Raw genomic sequence first — 23,962 nt, 5'->3', positions numbered from 1 at the left:
GCAAGATCAAAAGTAGAACCTAGGATGATATTTTAGGGTTTTTGGAGAGTTCTTTAAGCATCTTGCATCTTCTGCCCTTGTGGTGAATTTGATCGGATGGCCTGACCTAGCCATGTTGGCAGTTCTCCACTTGCAAATGAATTTCAGATGGTGAAATGGCTGATTACAAATTCTTTTGAGATCCCTTACCAGACTCATAAGCATCAACAATCTTTTTTCAGAAGGCCTCAGAGAGCTCTTTGGATCTCACCATGGTGATACCTCTCACTTCAACAATTAAGAAAAAACAAAAGCAAATATCCGAGGTTTAAATAAGGCAAGCCTTCTTCAAAATGCTCTTTAGCAATGTTTTAATAATTTACACCTGATGTGATATACCAGTACGCAATTTTATCCATATTAAGTACAAATAAATGTGGGGGTGTCCTTACTTTTTCCTCACAAGAAATTTGATTTTTTATTTAAATTACATTTTACAGAAAAAGACCTTTCTTTGGGTTTATTTGTTTAATTACATTACTTGAATCTTCCAATGTTGTTATAATGAAGATAAGGGCCTAACCCTTATCTTCATTATAAGGGTTTATAAGGGTCGACAGGCTTATATGGGGTGTCCTAAATTTTTCACATGACTATATATTTATATAGAGATTAAAGACAAATAATAGCTTTACAACATTTTACAAGCATGCTTACCACTTTTGCCTCTAGCTTTTGTCACAATAAAGTCATAGAAGCTGTGGTGCTGGGGGGAAAAACAAGCTTTTTAATTCAGAGCTAAACTTAATACTGACATGCAATGATATTTCAGAACTTATCAATTTGACATTTGTTTAACATGTACCAATAGAAATAATCATTATGTTGGCTTTGTAGAAGCCAACATTCTGTTTTCCTATTTAAGCTTATTATTATTATTATTATTATTATTTTTCTTAGCAGACTTTTTTAGACTAAAATGCGGCCTAGGGCTTTCAAGCAACATGCACCAAATTCCGGAATTCCCAGTACGGAAGCTCAAAGTGGCCTTTTTTCCCCATTGACTTCCATTATAAATCTGGATATATTTGGAGGTTTATAACTCGGCAAGTTTTCGAGCAATTTACACCAAACTCGGCCAGGTTCTTTAGGACCTTACTCCGGACGAAGTTTTATTTCGGGGTTCCGACAGAACTTTCGGTTTTCCCGTAGTCGATGATCGAACAGCCCATAGACTTGAATGGGGAATTCTTAAAAATCCTCTAAGCTCTCACACACGCAGGGTGCGCAGAGCTCAGGCACGGCTTCTCTTCTATGCGTTCTATGTATTCTATGCAGTATAATAAGTAGAATCCCATAATGACTGCAGTATTGACATGAAATGTCCAAACCCTCAGTAGCCACTTTTCGCCAAAAGTATTGGCATCCCACCGGGTATTCTGGTGACGTCATGTGTAGCCCCGCCCCCAAAATAAGCTAAATCAAAAATTAGCACAACATGGACATGTCATATATCAAAAAACTCAGCCCAAAGAGGGGAGGTGCCTCACGTGTATTATGGTCACGTGACATCATGTGAAAATCAAAAATTTGCACAACATGGACATGTGACATATCAAAACACTCAGCACAATGAGGGGAACTGCCTCATGGGTATTCGGATCACGTCACATGCTCATGTCCGCTCGTCTCCAAAAGTATTGGCACCCCAGCGGTCCAGTAGCTTTCACAATCTTTCTGTCCACTTGCCTCCAAAAGTAACACTGATCCTTATGTCCACTCGTCTCCAAAAATCACCAGCCTTTGTTAATACTTGCACCGTCAAAGCCAACATCAAAGTTTGTCGTGACGAACTTTACAAATCTAGTTGTATTTGCAACATGTCTTCAAGAACAATGGAGTAATGGGTAACAGTAATAAAATAAAAATACACAAGAATATCTGATGTTAATTTTGTAATATTCCGCATAATTAGAGCACAGACAAATGCTTTCATTTCTTTTAACAAGAAACAGTCACAAAGCAGATATACAACAGCAAATAAATTCTGGATAGAAATGCTACATTTACATATCCCTAATGAACAAGCCAGAGATGATGGTGGCAGGAAAAAAGTAAATATCATGAACCCTGAGAAAATCCAGAAACAAAACAGAACCTCATCTGGATGATAATGGATAGAGCAATTAGAAATAATTTATCTTCTATACTGTAAAATGCAATTGTGCAAACAGGAACCTATAAGCAAGATGCCCAAATCTGTTCTTAGCAATTGCATTCCTGAAGCTATCCAAGGAAGAACATGCACATTTTGTTTTCCATTTCTATTAGCATTTTACAAATAAAATAATACAATTTTTATTTTCCTCATAGTTTTGGAAAACTTTTTGATTGATTTTATCAGTGTAATTGGGGTAATTTCTTAGGGATCAGAAGGGTGTATACTTCTTGTGTTTGACTGTGCTTACATGTGGAATGATTAAATCCTCCTTAATATACATGAGCTGCTCCACTCCAGCAGACCTGTACAAGTATAAACAAAAAAAAATATAAAAAAAAAATCATTAGAACGTATATACATGGTAGTGTTAAATTTATACTTTGTTACCATACATAAGAACAAAAGTGTATTTGTAAAAAGAAATAACGATAATGACCAACATTAGTACTGTACTTGCAATGTGGGTGGCAATTACAGCTTTGAGATGTCTAGGGTAAGGACTATTACTGTTTAACATAGTGGCCAAAAATATTTTCCCACATCAATTAAAAATTTATGGCTTTATACTTTTATCATCACATGTAAGTATTATGTCAAAAGAGAATGCGTTTGTATGTTTGAAGTGTATACACACACAAGAAAATATAAAGAACAGTTCAAGAAAAGAACATCCATCACAAGAAAATAGAAACTTTACACAAATAATAATAACTAATTCACAGTAAATAACTAATGATTTCTTCACATTATTAAAATAGCAGTTTTAGACTTGTATGGGTAAGTCCATATGGCCTAGACTTATATAGCCTAGAACTGAATAAATGCACTGAGATAAAAAAAACTGTATTACAAGCACTGTTATAAAAAACTAATAATTTCATTTTAAAAGCAGATAAACACTGAAACAAACATGCATGCACTATTTTTAGCTTTAATTGCTTAACTTCTTTTTCAAATGACAACAAGTGTTCTTGCCTCAACTCACTGAAGTCTTTTCTCAGAACCTCCAGGGCTCTTTGAAGAAACTGCTGAATAGTATTGCCCTTCTTCATCTAGGGTCAGATGTATGAAGATTCAAACACAGTCAAATGTTCCATTTAAAATCACAATTATGTACCAATGTATATTTAGAACTACAAATACAGTATCTCATAAGTGAGTACACCCCTCACATTTTTGTAAATAATTTATCATCTTTTCATGAACACTGAAGAAATGACACTTTGCTACAATGTAGTGAGTGTACAGCTTGTATAACAGTGTAAATTTCCTGTCCCCTCAAAATAACTCAACACACAGACAATAATGTCTAAATAGCTGACCACAAATGTGAGTACACCCCTAAGTGAAAATGTCCGAATTGGGCACAAAGTGTCAATATTTTGTGTGGCCACTATTATTTTCCAGCACTGCCTAAACCCTATTGGGCATGGAGTTTTTCCCAAAGCATCACAGGTTGCCCCTGGAGTCCTCTTCCATTCCTCCATAACAACATCACAGAGCTGGTGGAGGTTAGAGACCTTGCGCTCCTTTACCTTCTGTTTCAGGATGCCCCACAGATGCTTATTAGGGTTTAGGGTCTGGAGACATGCAAGTCAAGTTTATTGTCATTTCAACCATATATAGTTGTTGCAGTACATAATGAAATGAGACAACGTTTCTCCAGGATCAAGGTGCTACATAAAACAAAGACAAGGCTAGGACTTAGTAAGTAGTCCTAGCCACATAAAGTGCAACTGTGCAACCTGGTGCAAACAGTGCAAGACAAGACAGACAAGACAGTGCAGACAAAAGGTTACACGACAATGCACAAAATACAAAAAAGACAGTACACAAAAGACAGCGCTGACCGACCAGTGTCAATACTGTATGTAAATACTGTAAGTTCAGACAATATAGCGTGCAGTAATACTCGAATGAATACAGTTTCTTAGCAGCAGGTCCCTGAGATAGTGTATAAGATTGTGCAAAAAACAGCAACAACTTAAATATTGTACAGTATGAGCAAAATGACTGAAATGTTAGGCAGTGTTTGCAAAGAGCAAAAAAAGTAAAAAAGTGTGCAAAACAGCATGTAAACAGTTTGTAAACAGTAAGCATGTAAACAGTCTGATGAATGTCTGGTTGTGAGGGCCCGAATGCTTCGGTACCTTTTTCCAGACGGCAGGAGGGTGAAGAGTTTGTGTGAGGGGTATGTGGGGTCATCCACAATGCTGTTAGCTTTGCGGATGCAGCGTGTGGTGCAAGTGTCCATGATAGAGGGAAGAGAGACTCCAATTGTCTTCTCAGCTGTCCTCACGCTGCAGGGTCTTGCGATCCGAGATGGTGCAGTTCCCAAACCAGACAGTGATGCAGCTACTCAGGATGCTCTCAATGGTCCCTCTGTAGAAAATGCTTGGCCAAGTCCATCAACTTTACCCTCAGCTTCTTTAGCAAGGCAATGGTCATCTTAAAGGTGTGTTTGGGGTCGTTATGTTGGAATACTGGAATAATTGGAATACCCAGTCTCCGAAGGGAAAGGATCATGCTATGCTTCAGTATGTCACAGCATATGCTGGCATTCATGGTTCCCTCAATAAACTGTAGCTCCTCAGTGCCGGCAGCACACATGCAGCCCCAGACCATGACACTCATACCACCATGCTTGACTGTAGGAAAGACACACTTGTCTTTGTACTCCTCACCTGGTTGCCACCACACAAGCTCGACACTATCTGAACCATATAAGTTTATCTTGGTCTCATCAGACCACAGGACATTGTTCCAGTAATCCATGTCAGTCTGCTTGTCTTCAGCAAACTGTTTCCAGGCTTTCTTGTGCATCATCTTTAGAAGAGGTTTCCTTCTGGGATGACAGCTATGCAGATCAATCTGACGCAGTGTGCGGCTTATCGTCTGAGCACTGACTGGCACTGTTCTTTCTGTTTCGTCATCCAAAGCACCGGCTCTGAACCAGGAAAAGTGGTTCTTAACCCTCTGGGGTCGACGGGCTCGCCGGCGCGTTTTTTTCCTCTTCAACGTGAAATCCACTTAAAATACTCCGTCATTCATAATCATACACACACATGTAATACATCATTCATGTTGCCTTTACACAACAAAAACTGTCTTACAAAAGTTAAATCAATGTATTGTTTCATGTGAATGAGTGGGTAAAATGGTTTTTACATCTTTTTGTAGCAAATTATCAACTCTACAAGAGTAGAGAACTTTATTGTGTGTGAACAAATGTTTAGTATGCGTTTCTTGGCCTTATTTCAGCATCTTTTCTTTTTCTTTTTTTTACTACCCACGCATAAACATCATTTACTTAAAAATACAAACATGTACATACATTTTACTTACACAATACTGTAGCACAGTTTGTGCTGAATACAATGTTATGTGATATTAGCCATTAATATGTTTTGAAATAACTGAAAAAAAGACCAAATTTAAGAGCATGTCAGAACCTCTGCCAGTGTACCAAAATGGTCAGACCCCAGAGGGTTAAGTAGCACCAAAACGTTGCTCATCTAGACTTAAGAACCGCCAATGTAGGTTCACAAAGCCATGAGTATTAGCAGTAAAGTAACATCAGCCATTGTTGATGTGTTTGCCGCTGCTGCGCTAACGTTGCTGTGTAACGTGACATGTATACAGTGACATCAGACTCGGCTCTGTGATGGCTCTCTTAACCGATGGAAATGCAAACCGGTTCTTATAAGTTTCGCCAGTGGAACCAACTTTGAACCAGCACCAGCTCTGAACCAGCACCCGGTTCTTTTTGGTGGAAAGGGGGTATTAGGGGTTTACTCACTTCTGTGGCCAGCAGTTTAGACATTATTGATTGTGTGTTGAGTTATTTTGAGGGGACAGCAAATTTACACTGTTGTACAAGCTGTACACTCACTATGTTGAAGCAAAGTGTAATTTCTTCAGTGCTGTCACATGAAAAGATTATTTACAAAAATGTGAGGGGTGTACTCAATTCTGTGAGATACTGTGTAAATATGTTTTATTGTATATTTATTATGTTTCACTTGATTAGAAACTGAATATGTAATTCCAACATACAATACCCTCCAAAAATATGGGAAAAGAAAACATTTTTGCTATACACTCAGCTTTGGTTTGAGAGAAATAGATAAATATGCATTTGTTTTTTAACACATGAAGACCAGAGAACTACATATTGGTGGGGAAAAAGCTATTATGAAACAGAAAAAAGATGAAAAATCAATACATTTGGAATATTGTGGGTGTTGGGGGTATGGTGAAACCACTGGTAAGTTAACAACCAGACATCAAATAGGTAAACCACAGCAGTTGTGCTTGTTGACACAAAAAGAGGTGTGAGAAACATCAAAAAAAAAAAAAAAAAAAAAAAAAAAAAAATTCTGATACTATTTTTTTCTGATATTAGTGTAGTAAGGAAAAACAATCTTTTGATATATTTAAAAGAATAGATTTAAGAGAGTAAATTGATTTATAGGATAACATTTTATTATCATGCACTCATTATGGGTACCTTGACTGTTTTCCGGTGTCCAGATCCATCCCAATAACTGAAAGTGATTTCAATTTCTTCACCTGAGGAGGAAAAAAGGTTAATGTATGTTATTATAGCAAGTTTATAACTTCAGTTTTTATTTCAGTATCTTCAGATTTCAGAGACCCCTGTAGCGAGAGAGTGGCTGAAGTGGGCAACACACACATGCACAAACCTGTAACAATGGCCTTAAGCATTTTACACAAGCAACACAAAGTATTTTAAAGGCAAAAAAGAGGAATGATATGAAATTGCTAAATCATCTGACTTGAACCCAACTGACCATGCATTTCATTTGTCAATGGTTTTGAGACTTCAGGAAGTCATTGACTGAAATTTCTGCGAACTTGCTTGTGTCCAGTGGGCTAAGAAATATTACACTCCAAAAGTTGAAAACAGTGAAACTGTTTACCCACTTGCCACTTTCCTTTAAGTGAATAAATCAACAATAACTAGATTTGCAAAGTTCGTCATGACAAACTTTGATGTTGGCTTTGACGGTGCAAGTATTCACACCGTCACACTGTATTGTTAAAAGAAATGAAAGCATTTGTCTGTGCTCTAATTATGCGGAATATTACAAAATTAACATCAGATATTCTTGTGTATTTTTATTTTATTACTGTTACCCATTACTCCATTGTTCTTGAAGACATGTTGCAAATACAACTAGATTTGTAAAGTTCGTCACGACAAACTTTGATGTTGGCTTTGACGGTGCAAGTATTAACAAAGGCTGGTGCTTTTTGGAGGCGAGTGGACATAAGGATCAGTGTAACTTTTGGAGGCAAGTGGACAGAAAGATTGTGAAAGCTACTGGACCGCTAGGGTGCCAATACTTTTGGAGGCGAGCGGACATGAGCATGTGACGTGATCCGAATACCCATGAGGCAGTTCCCCTCATTGTGCTGAGTGTTTCGATATGTCCCGTCCATATTGTGCAATTTTTTTACTTTCATGTGACGTCACGTGACGTGGCCAGAATGCATGTGTGGCAGTTCCCCTCATTGTGCTGAGTGTTTTGATATGTCACATGTCCATGTTGTGCTAAATTAATGATTTCGCTTATTTTGGGGGAGGGGCTACATGTGACGTCACCAAAACACGTGAGGCACTTCCTCTCATTGGGCTGAGTGTTTTGATATATGACATGTCCATGTTGTGCAAAATTTATGATTTCGCTTATTTAGGGTGCGGGGCTACACGTGACGACGTTTGGACTAAAGTGACTACTAAGTGTTTTGACATTTCATGTCAAAACTGCAGTCATTATGGAATTCTACTTATTATTATACTGCATAGAACAGTTTTTTGGGGGCTGGGCTACACATGACGTCACGTGAATACCCGGTGGGGTGCCAATACTTTTGGACAAATATGTATTGACTCTGGGCCAATACTTGTGGAATCATTGGATTGATGTGGAGTTGATATGTATTGAGAGTGTGCTTTACATCTACAGAGAGAACAAAATTTTAAGAATTCCCCATTCAAGTCTATGGGAAAAAAACCCTTTGAGCTTCCGTACCGGGAATTCCGGAATTCCGATCGCTTCAAAGTTTTTTCCGGCACAATAACAAGAATGTTGCTTGGCAAGCACCATTAATAATAAGTACGCAGGATAACATTATGCAGAATAACAAGAATGTTGCTTTGCAAGCACCATTAATAAGTATGCAGAATAACAATAATGATGCTTTGCAAGCACCATTAATAAGTATGCAGAATAACAATAATGATGCTTTGCAAGCACCATTAATAAGTATGCAGAATAACAATAATGATGCTTTGCAAGCACCATTAATAATAATAAGCTTATAACGGAAAAGAGAACGTTGGCTTCAACAAAGCCAACATAATGATAAGAAGATTAAATCGGAAAACAGAATGTTGGTTTCTACAAAGCCAACATAATTATATATATCCAGGATGGTAGGCATGGCAATAGCTTGCAGCGGCCACTCCAGATGTTAGCGGGTGGGCGTCCTCTCTCGCACATTCTATTTTCCAATGTTTGCTCCCTGGACAATTAACTGGACTACATGAGACACGTCCAAACCGCGCCACGAACGATGCCATTGCCTTCATTTAGCCCTGAACAATAAAGACACTAACGTAGGAATGCTATTCATATACTTTAGTTCAGCATTCAACACAATCATCCCAGCACCTGATGGAGAAGTTGAGCCTGCTGGGACTGAACACCTCCCTATGCAACTGGATCCTGGACTTCCTGACTAGGAGACCTCAATCGTGCCAAAAGCGTGCTCAGCCCACTGCTGCACAGAAAAAAACATATCACTAAGTTGGCCGATGACACGACCATGGTGGGTCTCTTCAGAACGACGAGTCAGCTTACAGAGGAGGTGCAACATCTAACTGCCTGGTGTAGAGCCAACAACCTGTCTCTGAATGTTGCTAAAACTTAAAGAGATGGTTGTTGACTTCAGAAGAGCCCAGAGCGACCATTCTCCGCTAAATATCGACTGATCATCTGTTGAGATCATCAAGAGCACCAAATTTCTTGATGTTCATCTAGCGGAGAACTTCGCCTGATCACTCCACCCCAGCTCCATCACCAAGAAAGCCCAGCAGGGTCTCTACGTCATTCAAATCCGGTGTGTGGGAACATTTTGGATTTCATGTTACTTACAATGACAATGGAAATAAAACAGTAGATGGAACTGCGACTGTGTGCAAGCATTGTGCAAATTGCATTCAATATGCTAATAGCAACACTTCTAATATGACAGTTGTGTTAAGATGGTTATGATTAACATATGATTATGTTATTACATTATATTATATATTTAGGTTTAAAATATTTTGACTTGTTTAAAAGACAGAGCTTGTAAGAGTTCCTCTCTTTTTCTTAAATTTTTTTTTGTAAGAGCTACACTGAAGTTGGCAGTTTGATAAACGCAAGTTAATTTCAGTCTTTGTGTGCTAAAAAGGCACAAGGGGGGAACTGCCTCACGTGTGTTCTGATGACGTCACGTGATGTCACGTGAAAATCCAAAATTAGCACAACATGGACATGTGACATATCAAAACACTCAGCACAATGAGGGGAACTGCCTCACGTGGATTCTGCTCATGTCACGTGACATCATGCGATGTCACCTGAAAATCAAAAATGAGCACAACATGGACATGTGGCCTTTCAGTTGTGCCGCAGCCCCGCCTCCAATATATGCAAAATCAAAAAACTTTTTACAACATGGACATGTGATGCATTAAAACACTCAGCCAAATGAGGGGAACTTCCTCAAGAGTATTTGAATGACGTCACATGCTTGTCTCCACTTACCTCCAAATGTTTTGGCACCCTAGCTTTCTGTCCACTTGCCTCCAAAAGCAACACTAACCCTTATGTCCACTTAATAAAAGATCAAGAATAAATTTTCAATGGATATCCACTGAAAGTACATATCCATGTGTAAAGTGAGTACTTTATAAGTACCTTATAAGTGTTAAGTGCTAGATGTGCTAAATTACCAAAATCTCAGAAATTTGCTAAGATAAGAAATATGTTACTGTAAGATTTATTTTTATATGGATATTTTGCCTATTATGGTAGTTTTGTACATGCACGCATGGGAAAGTCTGTAATAAGTTGCAATGCATGGTGTTCATAAACACGGAAATGATTCATATCTTGATCGGAAATGAGTCAAGAAGCCTGCATTATTCTGGCAGACCTATTTATAAGAGTCTGACAGTTTATAGCCCTTCTTACATTACTAAACAATGCAGGGAATTAGTTCATGTTTTTGTTATCTCACAGTTGTTGTCTGAAGGTAGCTGCATAAACAAGCTCCATTTAATCCAGAATGCAGCCTTTCTAAAACCAGAAAATATGACCACATCACCTTATCCATACTGCTCTGGCTCCTAGTAAAAATTTTGCTTTGATTATAAACCTCGGGTCCTGAGAAAACTTTTGGTCTTTAATGATCCTTCATGCCTGATTCAAACAATAGGTGCAGGCTCTATGTTGGTACCTCAAATATTAAAGACTAGAACAGGGAGCAAAGCTTTCTTATAAAGCCCCACAGTTATGGAACAGCTTTCCATTTAATGATCAGAACTTTGTTAATTGCTTTTTTCTTAGTTGATGTTGTAGATCTTGAGTGTTTTGAAAAAAAAAATGTGATGATTGGATGCTATGCATAGATGACATGATGGTCTTAGAGACAGTAACCAAATGCTCCAAGCAGAAGCTGTGAAACCAAACTGACACAAACTGTCCTGAGCAATCAGAAAACAAAAGCACATTACATGCCAGAAGAATCCACAGCCACTTCAGTCACATTATCAAATCTCTGCACATGTGGCAGACCATCCGGGTGATCAAGAAATACAGGTCAACTTCACCTGCCTGTAACAGTGATGCCTACCTTCCTGATGTGTTGACATCTACACTCAGTTTGAGTTGAAGAACATTGCAGCAAGAAAGACCATCCCTCCATCGAATGACCAGGTGCTCTGTCTAAACTAGAACTCCGGCATTGTTTCAGGAACAGTGCTGAGGGAATGTGCAAGACAACTAACGGATGACTTCACTGACACCTTCAACATTTCCCTGAGCAGCCCCATTGTCCCTACATGTCTAAAGACCACCTCCATAAAAAAAAAAACCACCGTGCCGAAGAAGCCTACAGTGTCCTGACTCAATGACTATTGTCTATTGCACTCACATCTATTATTATAAAGTTCTTTTGCAAGGTTTGTCTTGCTTCAAGACCCTGCTGCTGCCTTCAATAGACCTGTTGCAGTTTGCATACCATTCCAACCATCGAAAGCATCCTGAGAAGCTGCATCAATGCCTGGTTTGAGAATTGCACTCTCGTGTCACAAGACCCTACAGTGGATATGGAGAATAGCCAAAAAGCTCAGAGTCTCTCTTCCTTCTATCGCCTCCAGCTAACTCAATTGGGATAGATGTTAAAAATATATAGTAACTTAATTTTAAACTTAAATTTTATTTATTTCGTTTCTATACTTCTGTAAAGCCTTTGAGACAATGTGAATTGTAAAAAGCGCTATACAAATAAATTGAATTTAACTGAATCAAGGACATATAAACCATACGAGTGTACTTAGCATAACCAAGTGTAATAGCTTGTTACAACAACTTCATCCAGATATGTACAATAATTGTTATTTTTTAGATTACATACCCTTGATTTTCTCTTGCTTCCGCTCCCATTCTTGTCTAAGCTCCTCCCTTAGACGATTTTCCTCCTCCTGAACACATGAAAGCACACAAAAACATAGTTGTGCATGGATTGGACAATGAAACTGAAACACTGGTCAATATAGTGTTGAATGTTTAATGCTTACATGTGTGGCCTATAAGTCAATCTTCCCTGATATCACATTCCATATATAATAGCAGAGTGGGATAGTTGAATTAGCAAAGCAATAACACAGCAGTAATAAAATGCTACAATCCACACAATATTTTGCCAGTTTGACCAGAGTTCAAAAGTTGACAAATTGTTGATGCATGTCTTGCTGGTGCATCTGTGACCAGGACAGCAAGACTTTGTGGTTAATCAAAAGCCAAGTATTGTGCTGGATGAACCAATGGTTTAAACATTGTTCCATACATAAAGTGGTATCAGGATGATAATGCACACATCAAGACTGGTAACAGAATGGTCGAATGAACATGAAAGTAAAGTTGAACATCTCCCACAGCCTGCACAGATCAGATTTATATTACTGCACAGGCACCAGATCTGTATATTACTGAGCCACTTTGGGGTGTTTTAGAGGAAGAATTTTCCTTGACCAGCATCTCATAGTGACCTGGACACTGTTCTATAAGAATGGCTCAATATATCTGTGGCCACTGTTCAGGGCTATCTGTCATTCACAAGATGAACTGATGCTATATTGGTCTCAAACAGAGGCCCTACACCACAGTAAGTAATTACTGTGGTCAAAAATTAGGTGTTTCAATATTTCATTTTCTAGCCCCTGTACATACAAATGTGAACACAACCTAAATCACTCCAACACAAAACTATAGAGCCCCAAGTAGTGATCTGCAGGATTCAAGCATCCTGACAAGCGACAAAAAACTATAAAGAGACCATAGATTAACATTAACAGAATTTGTGTGATTGTAAATCTATACTGATTATGGAAATTCATAAACACTATAAAATAAAATAAAAATTCTAGGAAAAATCAAGAAATAAAGATAAATAAAAATGGGGAGATGAAATTAAACTGAGAAATCTCAGTGTGGCATTAGTACAAGAAATTGTCTGTGGTTGCTTGACATGTCAATCAAATTGCCTTTTTCAATAAAGGTGCACGTCCTGTTATATTCATTGTTGTAAGGCCTCTTCTCCTTCATACATTCTTAGACCTTAGGGAGGGAAGTGTATCGAAAATCAAAAATCTTTACCTCTCTCTCCCTATCTGGAAGAAAGCTGGTGTCGACATCCGGGTTCTTCCCCAGCTTTTTCTTCTTAACTGGGGTATCTAGCAAACAGAAATGAAAAAATATTTAAAAAAAACTATATATTAACTCCATATATATATATATATATATTATACATACACATACATACACACACACACACACACATACATTTAACAGTACTCGCATCTCAACTCTGCAGCTGTCCAAAACTTACCAGCCATCTTTACATCACATGAAAACTCTTATATCTACAATTTGTTCCAGATGTTAAAAGGTCACATTTATATACAAGTAAAGAGATTGATTCTAATAATAACAATAATAACAATAACAATAATAATAATAATAATAATAATAATAAAAGAAAAAGCAAGAAAATATGTAAAATAAAACCTTGAATTTCAATGTCTGACTTGTCCCACCTTCTGACTTCTTCAAAAATTCCTGAAGAAAACTGATATAACACTCCTGTAATTGTTAGGATTTACTTCTTCTGTCCTAATATGAATCATGCAGACCACACCATAAATCCTACAGACATAAAACTAGGTCAACAGGAAGGACTCCTTCCCACTATTCAGGCAATGGAAATGGGCCAAATTGCCTTAGCAGCCTATAGAACAGCATTTTAACCCTTTTGCATGCTTCATGACATTTGTTTACATTCTGAGGTGTAGTTTCCAAATATCTTTCTCTGTGTTTCATCAAACGGAATGATTTTTTGTAACAAACCTTTACTTAACATGTACTTTGAAAAAAGATGCTTTCAGAATTTTCACCATGTCTTTAATTTGCTGTGTACAAATTTAACACCCTTATGTGTTGTCGTAAGTTCCATAACTCAAATCTTTTTTTTTTTTTTTCATTAGTCCTAGGATGTGTGGCTATTCTTTACAATTTGCTAGCTTAGCAGTGTGAATCAAAAAAAAAAAGATGTTTACATTTCTTAAAAACCATATTTCTTCCTTTTAGCTCCTCCTACATCCAGATGTTGGGAGTGGGTTTGAGACAGTCAAAGGAGCAAAGATTCTTTAGGGGAAAGTCTAGGTGCTAGGCTGTATACAATGGTTCAGTTCTATACAGGAAGCCAGGTCTCTGGATAAAGTTCAGGTCACCAGCCATCCCTTTGTATGAGTCACTGTCATGATGAAAGGTCAAATTTGTCTTCTTCTACTAGAAGACACCTGAAAGCTTTGCACTTACCTGTACTGGTATGTGTAGCTATTCATGACTCCCACCATCTTAATAAAAGCCCCAGTTCTAACTGAAGGGAAAAGTCCCAGAGGATGATGCTGCCACAACACCATGCTGCACCAAGGTATGGTGTTCTTTTCATGACATGCTTTTGCACCAAACATACCCTTTGGAACATTTTGCCACATGGTTTGAGATGATATAGTGGAATTTATAGTTTATTGTGAGAAACGGCTGGCAACCCAGACATGTAGAAAAACATTAGAGATAGTTATCACATGCATAAAGAAAGAAGTACTTGCAGCTATTACTACAGGTCCTTTCTATACTCTATTATTGTTCTGCTATAGTTCTCTTGGCAGTCTCCCATGTCCCAATAATTTTGAAGCAACATCCGATTCTTGGTAACATCACTATGGTGCTCAATTTCTTTATTTGTGGATGGTCTTTACAGTGCCCCATGGTACACGTAATGGTTAGGAAATCTTTTATACCCCACTCCTAATCGAAACCCTTTAACTAATAAGATTCTGTACCATGCATACTTTGTAAACTCTCTGCATACCATTGCTTCAGTAGTGTCCCTCTAATTTAATATAACAAACAAAATTAATTAGGAATAAAACCACTGCAAAAACATGTACTCCATCAATATGCAGCACCAATGACTATGAAGTATTCCAGTGACAAAATGTCAACAAAAATTTTTATAGCAAACCCTCTAGAAAACAACATTACAAAACCAAACTAGTATGTAGAACACACTGCAAACATGTCAGTTTCAAATGTCCACTGATAGTTTGTGATCTCCATCTGAGAGAAAAACCTGCACACTGTATTTATACCACTAAAAATTGGAATAATTACCGTCTTCATCCTCTTCATTTTTTTCCTCATCTTCCTCCCCTTCGTCATCAGGATTGAAAGACAAACTAGCAATTTTTCTCTTCTGTTCCTCTTTTCTTTTTTTCTCTTTCTGCTTCTCTAATTTTCTAAAACAGAACAACCAAATCAAGGTCAAATTAGACTGAACTGAAAATCAATTTTCAAGAAATCGATCAGGAATTTCAATAAAGATTATAAATAAACGTAAAGTAAAAGTCTCACAGCTGTAGCTCCTTAGATTGCTCCTTCTTGGCCAGCTGCTTTTCTCGTTCTTTTACAAGGGCTTCTTGCTTTGCTTTCATGTCATTCAAAGTCACCAATCCTGAAAAAAAAAAGAATAAATCAGCAGCCTCAAACTAAACTTAATCGAGACCCCATACATCACAATTTGTACTCGAATGTACTTCTGTGTTAAGATTACTGTAGAGAGTTCCATCTGTGTGTAATGAGCAAACTTTAGAAACTATTGCAGTATTTTCAGGAACCAGCATTTGCCCACTGTTCACACATTATTATTGTTAATAATAATAATTTAAAAAAAAAAAAAATAATAATAATAATATTATGTGCTGTTGCTGTCTTGTGTGGAAGAAAAAAGTAGACATTATTTTATCTTAAGGATTAAGGACCTGTAGGATCTGACACTACATCAATTCATTTGCAACAACAATGCAAAACAAGCAGCACTACAGCAATTACTTATAATGGATGGCAAAACACTCTGAATGTTACTTACCCACAGTGCTTGATTTAAGTTCTTGTTCAACAGCATCATAATGAGCAGAGAACTTTTTATCAATGTTGGATTTCACAATGTTGTCCTGAAAAGCAAAGCACATAAATAAATAAATAAATAAATTTTTATTTATTTAAAGTTATTAATTGTACAATGATATCAAGGGGTGCGTGTGTATTTGTGTGTTTAATATGATGTTTCTCAGATTTAATCTGCTAAAGAAATATTTGCCTCTGGGCTTGAGGGTGTGACAGAGAAGGAGCAATTGTCTGATATATGTAATATTTAAATTACACATGTTATTACAGTGGACAAATATGGCTGGTTACAAGTCATGTTGTTGACAAGTCATCCAATCCTTCTATACTGCTTTTTCCAGTTCATTTGCATTAGCAGCTCATCTACATATGCACATAAATTGCACCAATTTATTTGATTTTATTTTTAACAGTGCAGTCTTAAATTCATTGAAGTTGGTAATGTGCATCCTACACACGTGGACAAAATTGGTGGTACCCTTCGGTCAATGAAAGAAATGGTCACAGAAAAAACTTTAATCAACAAAAGTAATAATAAATAAAAATTATGAATGTTAACAAATGAAAGTATGACATTGCTTTTCAACCATGCTTCAACGGAATTATTTTAAAAAAATTAACTCATGGAACAGGCCTACCCCTAATATTTTGTTGCAATCACTGCAATCAGACGATTCCTGTAACTGTCAATGAGACTTCTGCACCTCTCAGCAGGTACTTTTTTAAGCCCACTCCTCATGAGCAATCTGCTCCAGTTGTTTGAAGGGTGTCTTTTCCAGACGGCATGTTTCAGCTCCTTCCAAAGATGCTCAATAGAATTGAGGTCAGGGCTCAAAGAAGGCCACTTTAGAATAGTCCAATGTTTTCCTCTTAACCATTCTTGGGTGTTTTTAGCGGTGTGTTTTGGGTCATTGTCCTGTTGCAAGACCCATGACCTGCGACTGAGACCAATCTTTCTGACACTGGCCAGCACATTTCTCTCTAGAATCCTTTGATAGTCAGAGAACAATATTGTCTTCAAGCAAGAGGAAGTCTTGGATCCTGAGCTACCAGGCAGGCTCTGCTGAAGAGACCGGGCCACCCCAGCCCTATGAGTGATTTTAAAATATACAGTTCCCCAGAAACGTTTTTGACAATTAGAATTCATTTGTTTTTGCTATACAATGAATACCTTTATTTTAAGATCAAAATATAAATGAGATGATGGATCAAATTGTCATATTTTGATCTTATTGACATATTTCAAGTAAAAGATGAGGTATTCTGAGTTGTATAAGACATCTAGCTGTAACGATCATCATATTTTGCTTGAAACAGCCCCATGATTCAAGTGATCAGAAATTTTTCAATAACACTGACGGTTGTTTCTTAATGCCAGGTGTGCCTTGTTAGACAACTAATTTCAACAATAGTTCTGAATGTGAAGACTATTTGTAATTAAAAAACAAAATAAATTAACATGACGACCAAAAATTATCTAAGCATGAAATTCAAGCCATTTTATATCTTGAAAAGATACAAGACAACAATTACAACAATTTGAAATGTCCTGAAAAAGAAAGAAACAAATGGTGACATTGAACATGTCAGCCTGAAACAGCAGAAAGAAAAACAACAGAACCTCAACCACCACAATACCTCCACCAAGTTTCACAAATGAGCTTGTATGTTTTGGATCATGAGCAGATCCTTTTTTGACCTTCCCTTAAATTTGGGAGAATTTAACTGTACTTTTTTGTAAATTTTAATCTGGGCTTCTGATTCTTAATGCTGATAAGTGTTCTGCATCTTATGGTGATATTTTTATATTGCTTCCCTTAATTAAAGTCTTTTTGAAACAATGGATTGTAATACCTTTAATCCTGCCCTGTTAATGTTGGTGGTGATATCAATGACTGTTGTTTTTGGGTTATAGATTCAGAGATCTCATTATGCTTCACTCATCAATTGTTGTTTTCTGTTGCCATGTTCAAATTACTTAACATTACACAGTAAACTTTACTGTAAACAACTTTACACAGTAAACAAACCAAACACATAACCAAAGGTACCATAAAAATTGCAAATACATACTACTTGCATGTCCATAACAAATGAAATAAAGTGCCATGAAAGAAAAGAAAAAATGGATAAAGAATAATGTAGAATAAAGTAGTCTGAGCTACTATGAACTGCGTGATTAATTTTTATGGCAAAGCGAGTCAGTGGGCTTCTTTGAGAGATTTTTCTTTAGAAAAACTAACTGGTCTATATGTTCAGATGACAGGACACTACATTCAGATTGGATGTCATCTGCAGTGCTAAAAACACGTACACAATAGTACAAGGAATGTGTAAATACAGTGCCTTGCGAAAGTATTCGGCCCCCTTGAACTTTGCGAACTTTTGCCACATTTTAGGCTTCAAACAATGATATGAAACTGTAATTTTTCTGTGAATAATCAACAACAAGTGGGACACAATCATGAAGTGGAATGAAATTTATCTGATATTTCAAACTTTTTTAACAAATCAAAAACTGGGCGTGCAAAATTATTCAGCCCCTTTACTTTCAGTGCAGCAAACTCTCTCCAGAAGTTCAGTGAGGATCTCTGAATGATCCAATGTTGACCTAAATGACTAATGATAAATAGTATCCACCTGTGTGTAATCAAGTCTCTGTATAAATGCACCGGCACTGTGATAGTCAGAGGTCTGTTTAAAGCGCAGAGAGCATCATGAAGAACAAGGAACACACCAGGCAGGTCCGAGATACTGTTGTGGAGAAGTTTAAAGCCAGATTTGGATACAAAAAGATTTCCCAAGCTTTAAACATCCCAAGGAGCACTGTGCAAGCAATAATATTGAAATGGAAGGAGAATCAGACCACTGGAAATCTGACCACTGGAAATCTAACAAGACCTGGCCGTCCCTCTAAACTTTCAGCTCATACAAGGAGAAGACTGATCAGAGATGCAGCCAAGAGGCCCATGATCACTCTGGAGGAACTGCAGAGATCTACAGCTGAGGTGGGAGATTCTGTCCATAGGACAATAATCAGTCGTATACTGCACAAATCTGGAAGATTTCCTTTATGGAAGAGTGGCAAGAAGAAAGCCATTTCTTAAAGATATCCATAAGTTAATTAGTTAGTTACTGTAGTTTACTGCCATGCCAGCTACTGAGGCTATCTTCATGGCAAGAAGAAAGATATCCATAAAAAGTGTCGTTTAAAGTTTGCCACAAGCCACCTGGGAGACACACCAAACATGTGGAAGAAGGTGCTCTGGTCAGATGAAACCAAAATTGACCTTTTTGGCAACAATGCAAAACGTTATGTTTGGCGTAAAAGCAACACAGCTCATCACCCTGAACGCACAATCCCCACTGTCAAACATGGTAGTGGCAGCATCATGGTTTGGGCCTGCTTTTCTTCAGCAGGGACAGGGAAGATGGTTAAAATTGATGGGAAGATGGATGGAGCCAAATACAGGACCATTCTGGAAGAAAACCTGATGGAGTCTGCAAAAGACCTGAGACTGGGACGGAGATTTGTCTTCCAACAAGACAATGATCCAAAACATAAAGCAAAATCTACAATGGAATGGTTTAAAAATAAACATATCCAGGTGTTAGAATGGCCAAGTCAAAGTCCAGACCTAAACCCAATCGAGAATCTGTGGAAAGAACTGAAAACTGCTGATCACAAACGCTCTCCATCCAAGGTTCTGCAAGGAGGAATGGGTAAAAATTTCAGTCTCTCAATGTGCAAAACTGATAGAGACATACCCCAAGCGACTTACAGCTATAATCGCAGCAAAAGGTGGCGCTACAAAGTATTAACTTAAGGGGGCCGAATAATTTTGCACGCCCAATTTTTCAGTTTTTGATTTGTTAAAAAAGTTTGAAATATCAGATAAATTTCATTCCACTTCATGATTGTGTCCCACTTGTTGTTGATTATTCACAGAAAAATTACAGTTTCATATCATTGTTTGAAGCCTAAAATGTGGCAAAAGTTCGCAAAGTTCAAGGGGGCCGAATACTTTCGCAAGGCACTGTATATCTTGACAATTTCTGCCAGGAGAGGAAACTCAGTCTGAGGAGTTTTCCACCATTCTACAAATTACCACCTAGCCTCAAAGAGGACATCTATTTGTACTTAAAATCAGCAATCAGCAAATATCAGCAAAAGCTAGCTCTCTGGAGGTTTTAATTCTCTGGCTAGGGTCTACAGTGCAAAAAAGATTAGCTTTTTTGTATCTGAGTCTAAGGCAGATGCTCTGAGTCAGACTCATTGCACATCCGCATAATGATGTTCCAGCTCTCTTGCCATAGTTTCTTTCATTTATTGTATCAAAGTGCCATCGCTCTCTGCAACTCGGAAATGATCCAACAATTTGACTAATAGTGGTGTAATCACTGACAAAGTAGGCTGCCCCTCCTTACACATGATGGTCGTGCAGGACTTTACTGGTCCGAGTAGTTTTATCATTTTCCATGTTATTGATGTCATTTTCATTGAGAGTATGAACGTCACTCATGCCTTTCCTTAGTCTTTTGTCCAAAATCGCTCCAAAATATCAAATGCACTATTCCAGTGAGTTTTCACATCCTGTTTTAGCTTGTGCTCTGGAATTCCAAGTTATTTCTGTTTTTCCTTCATAACAGCAGTAGCGACCATGCTGTGGTGGAAAAAACACCCAATCTGTCTCACTCACCTCAGGAGCCAGACTGCACCTGCAAATTTCAAGCCTTTATGAGCTGAAAGGTTAATTGAATGTGCAAAGCATTTAATATGTGAAGATTTGCCTCTTGTTTGGCTATAGATATGTTAGCTGCATTATCGCAAACAAGAGCAGGTTTTTTTGTCATGCATATTCCACTCCACACATGCTTCTTTCAACACTGCCCTCCTGTGTGTGAGTCTTTCCAAATACGTGTTTGAAGAACATACTCATTCTGTATCCATTAATTTGTGTTTAATTTCATCTCGCACTTCTTTACATGAAGTGTTGTCAGGATGGTATGTTGTATATCAGGGAAGCTCTCATGTTCAACAACACTGTAGGGCCTCATGAGCTAGAACCGCAGTCTTCACATTGTAATGCTTTTTCAAGTGATTTGACCGTTTTGATATATTCCCTGAGTTTTTCATTTTACACTTGCATTCTTTGCAAATGGCAACGGTTCTATCGATCTGTCCATTATTTTTTCCAAAGCCAAAATGTTTGCACACCCATGATATATTACCTATGGGAGAATGTCAAACTTCATTTTCACTGCTGCTACTTGGACACTACTTCACTGCTGCTACTTGCTGACTGTTGTTGCTGCATTGTTCAACTGCTGGCAGCACTTCGTTTTGCATTCAGGCAAGAGTAAATATATTCAAGATTCAAAGGGTGATAAGTACACTGCATACTGCTGTGCCATTTGTAGTGTCGACGATAAGTGGATCAAGCGCATATAGTTGGAGCACGTGTGGAAATAATCATGCATGCAATCGATTTCTGCATCTTAGTCTATGTGGTGTGTTGCTCCTATTGACAAAATAATTAAGATTAATATTTACATTAATGCTCATGTAATATTTATTTTTCTTTTAAGAATTCATTAAAAAGTACAATTCAAAAGTTTATATTATGTTTATTACAGCAGATATACCTATATATTGTCTAAGAGGTACAGGCAGATATTTGTTCTTGTTTATTTTTCTGCATTTTGTGTGTTATGTTAAAGACAGGAGATTTATATTTAATATTTTTATTTCTTTTTTGAAGACTGCCTAGTAAAGTTCACAGACAGTGTTTTAAAATTTGCAATGCACATGTGTACATATGATTAAAATGATTCTGAATGATCTAAATACTAAGTGGTAAAGCCACAGATTTGTTTTAATATCTTTTGTTTGTGTGACTTGTTACTGACTTTTGTATTATTGTTTACACCAGACTAATTTGTCAGTGCCTTGTTATGCTGTCAAAATAATTATTACATGTTTACAAGAATTACAAAAATTGCATAACAATTGCAATCTTGGGAAAAACAAAAATAATCACAATTAAGACTTTTTCCAGCCCTACTGGCTACTCATTAAGTAATTCAATAAGCCTAATGTGTAGCATTACTTTACCTGAAGAGTACAACTAAAAAAAATTATAGTACTAGACCAAATGTTAGATTACCCCAAAAAAATGTTTTGATATGCTTAATATAAATGCTAATTTAATGTGCCTGTAATGCAGGACTATAGAGGCTAAATAAACTGAATTTTCTTTTGATTATGTGACAGTCACAAAAACCTTGACACAAGAAGAGATAATTAGATTAATCCTCTGCAAGTACTGAACTTTTTTGAAACAAAGTAATAGATTTAATTTTGTGAAATGAAGTTAAAAACTACAGAACAATGCAGAATCTTGGTTGAGATTGGTACAAAGATCTGCTGTGTGGCTCCTGACGCGTATTTGCGTGCTTTTTGCACGTACTGCAGCCACACGGCTTCCTAATAATGTAGACAATGAATGTCTGCACTATTGTATACAGTGATTGAGTGCCAACATTGACTGGTGTTCCTTTTAGAGTGAGCATTTGAATTGAAGTTCAAAATTGACCATTGTGGATTGTTTACAAAAACGGTTTGGGTATCACTGGTTTAGAGCAATGACCAAAAATAACCGGAAAAACCTGTCTGCTTATGATAAATGAATAATACAGTTAAAAGACAGAGTTAAAGTAACATTTCATAAGAAATATTTGTTGTTATTGAAAAAGGAAATATTGATATTTCCAAAATCCCCTATTGAGCAACCACTCTACAAATAATAATAATAATAATAACAACAATAATAACAACAACAATAATAATAAGTTAAATTAACTAAAATTCATACACAACTACACAAAAATGTTCAATTATTAAAGTTGACAAAAATACCAGATTACTGGGTAAACTTTATGTATCATTTATCAGAAAATCCTTTATGTCTCTATACAGTTTATTGACTGCTCTGATCCACAGCGACGTACAAACGTGTAATTTTTTTTTTACAATATTGCTTTAAAATGTTCTAAATTAAACAGACTTGAAGAGTATTCGAGTATACTGTATTTGTTGTGAGTTTACATAGAATCAAAACACAAAAAATTAAAATAACCTATTTAACTTGCCTCTGCTATTTTTTGTTTTAACTGCTCCAGTTGCTCTCGCTCTCTTTCGCGTTTCTTCCTCAGCTGCATGGCTCTTCCCGCCTCGCTAGCTGCTCCTTTGTACTGCGCCATTGTAACTTTACAGTGAATGAAATGTACTTTAACTGTAAATTGTGAACTGAGTCCGTAAAAAATAAAATGCACACTTCCAAAAAAAATAACCTCGGTGAAGCCGAAAAAGCGTCTTCTTCTTTGCTGCTTCTTCTTTTTCTCCTTTAGTTTAGAGCTGTTGCCATCTGCTGGTACGGAGCCCATTAAGAACCCAAGATATTTGTACGACTTCCGATATTATGGAACTTACACGTCAGTAACGACATAAACATGTCGTTCATTTGTCGGCTATTAATTGTATATATTACAAGATTTTATCCACAAATGTTTACATTTTTTCTCACCTTTGATGTTTTCATGTAATTTTATTTACTACTATATTTTTTAAATAAATAAAATGCTGTCTGTTTGACAATTCTTGTACCCCTGCTCCTTTTATTGACTTCTATCATATTCATTCCAACCATTCATATTTTTGCCCAAGTCAAAGTTTAATTTATTTATTTTTTAAATATCACAGACAATACCAGCATGATATCCAACTTCTGATTGGGTGGGCGACAATGATCTGCCGTCTCTTTCAGCACCTGTTCATAAGGTTAGCAATTTGAATAACAACCCATACCATCCAATATTAGCTAATTGCCCAAGGTGTGCTTTTAGTAATATATTTATTCTTTACGCTCATTTATTA

The 23,962-nt window shown here is 37.0% G+C and overlaps 1 protein-coding gene across 1 annotated transcript in view; it reads right to left on the bottom strand.

The window, feature by feature from the left end:
• Positions 1 to 23,704, bottom strand: part of fam50a (family with sequence similarity 50 member A) — a 33,048-nt gene extending 9,344 nt beyond the window's left edge. The window contains exons 1-10 of the mRNA XM_027145155.2: positions 23,179 to 23,704; positions 15,989 to 16,073; positions 15,475 to 15,574; positions 15,235 to 15,359; positions 13,156 to 13,232; positions 11,915 to 11,981; positions 6,711 to 6,772; positions 3,176 to 3,252; positions 2,448 to 2,502; positions 697 to 745 (exon numbers count right to left, since the gene is read on the bottom strand). Of these exons, the coding sequence (XP_027000956.1) occupies positions 697 to 745; positions 2,448 to 2,502; positions 3,176 to 3,252; positions 6,711 to 6,772; positions 11,915 to 11,981; positions 13,156 to 13,232; positions 15,235 to 15,359; positions 15,475 to 15,574; positions 15,989 to 16,073; positions 23,179 to 23,472 (991 nt within the window). The 5' untranslated portion in view covers positions 23,473 to 23,704. The remainder of the gene's footprint in view (positions 1 to 696; positions 746 to 2,447; positions 2,503 to 3,175; positions 3,253 to 6,710; positions 6,773 to 11,914; positions 11,982 to 13,155; positions 13,233 to 15,234; positions 15,360 to 15,474; positions 15,575 to 15,988; positions 16,074 to 23,178) is intronic.
• Positions 23,705 to 23,962: the final 258 nt, after the last annotated feature.

Source organism: Tachysurus fulvidraco, chromosome 23, assembly GCF_022655615.1.
Source record: "Tachysurus fulvidraco isolate hzauxx_2018 chromosome 23, HZAU_PFXX_2.0, whole genome shotgun sequence".
In the NCBI taxonomy this organism is placed as follows: Eukaryota; Metazoa; Chordata; class Actinopteri; order Siluriformes; family Bagridae; genus Tachysurus; species Tachysurus fulvidraco.
Note: the sequence above shows the minus strand (reverse complement) of the source record. Positions and strands in the feature narration are given on the sequence as shown.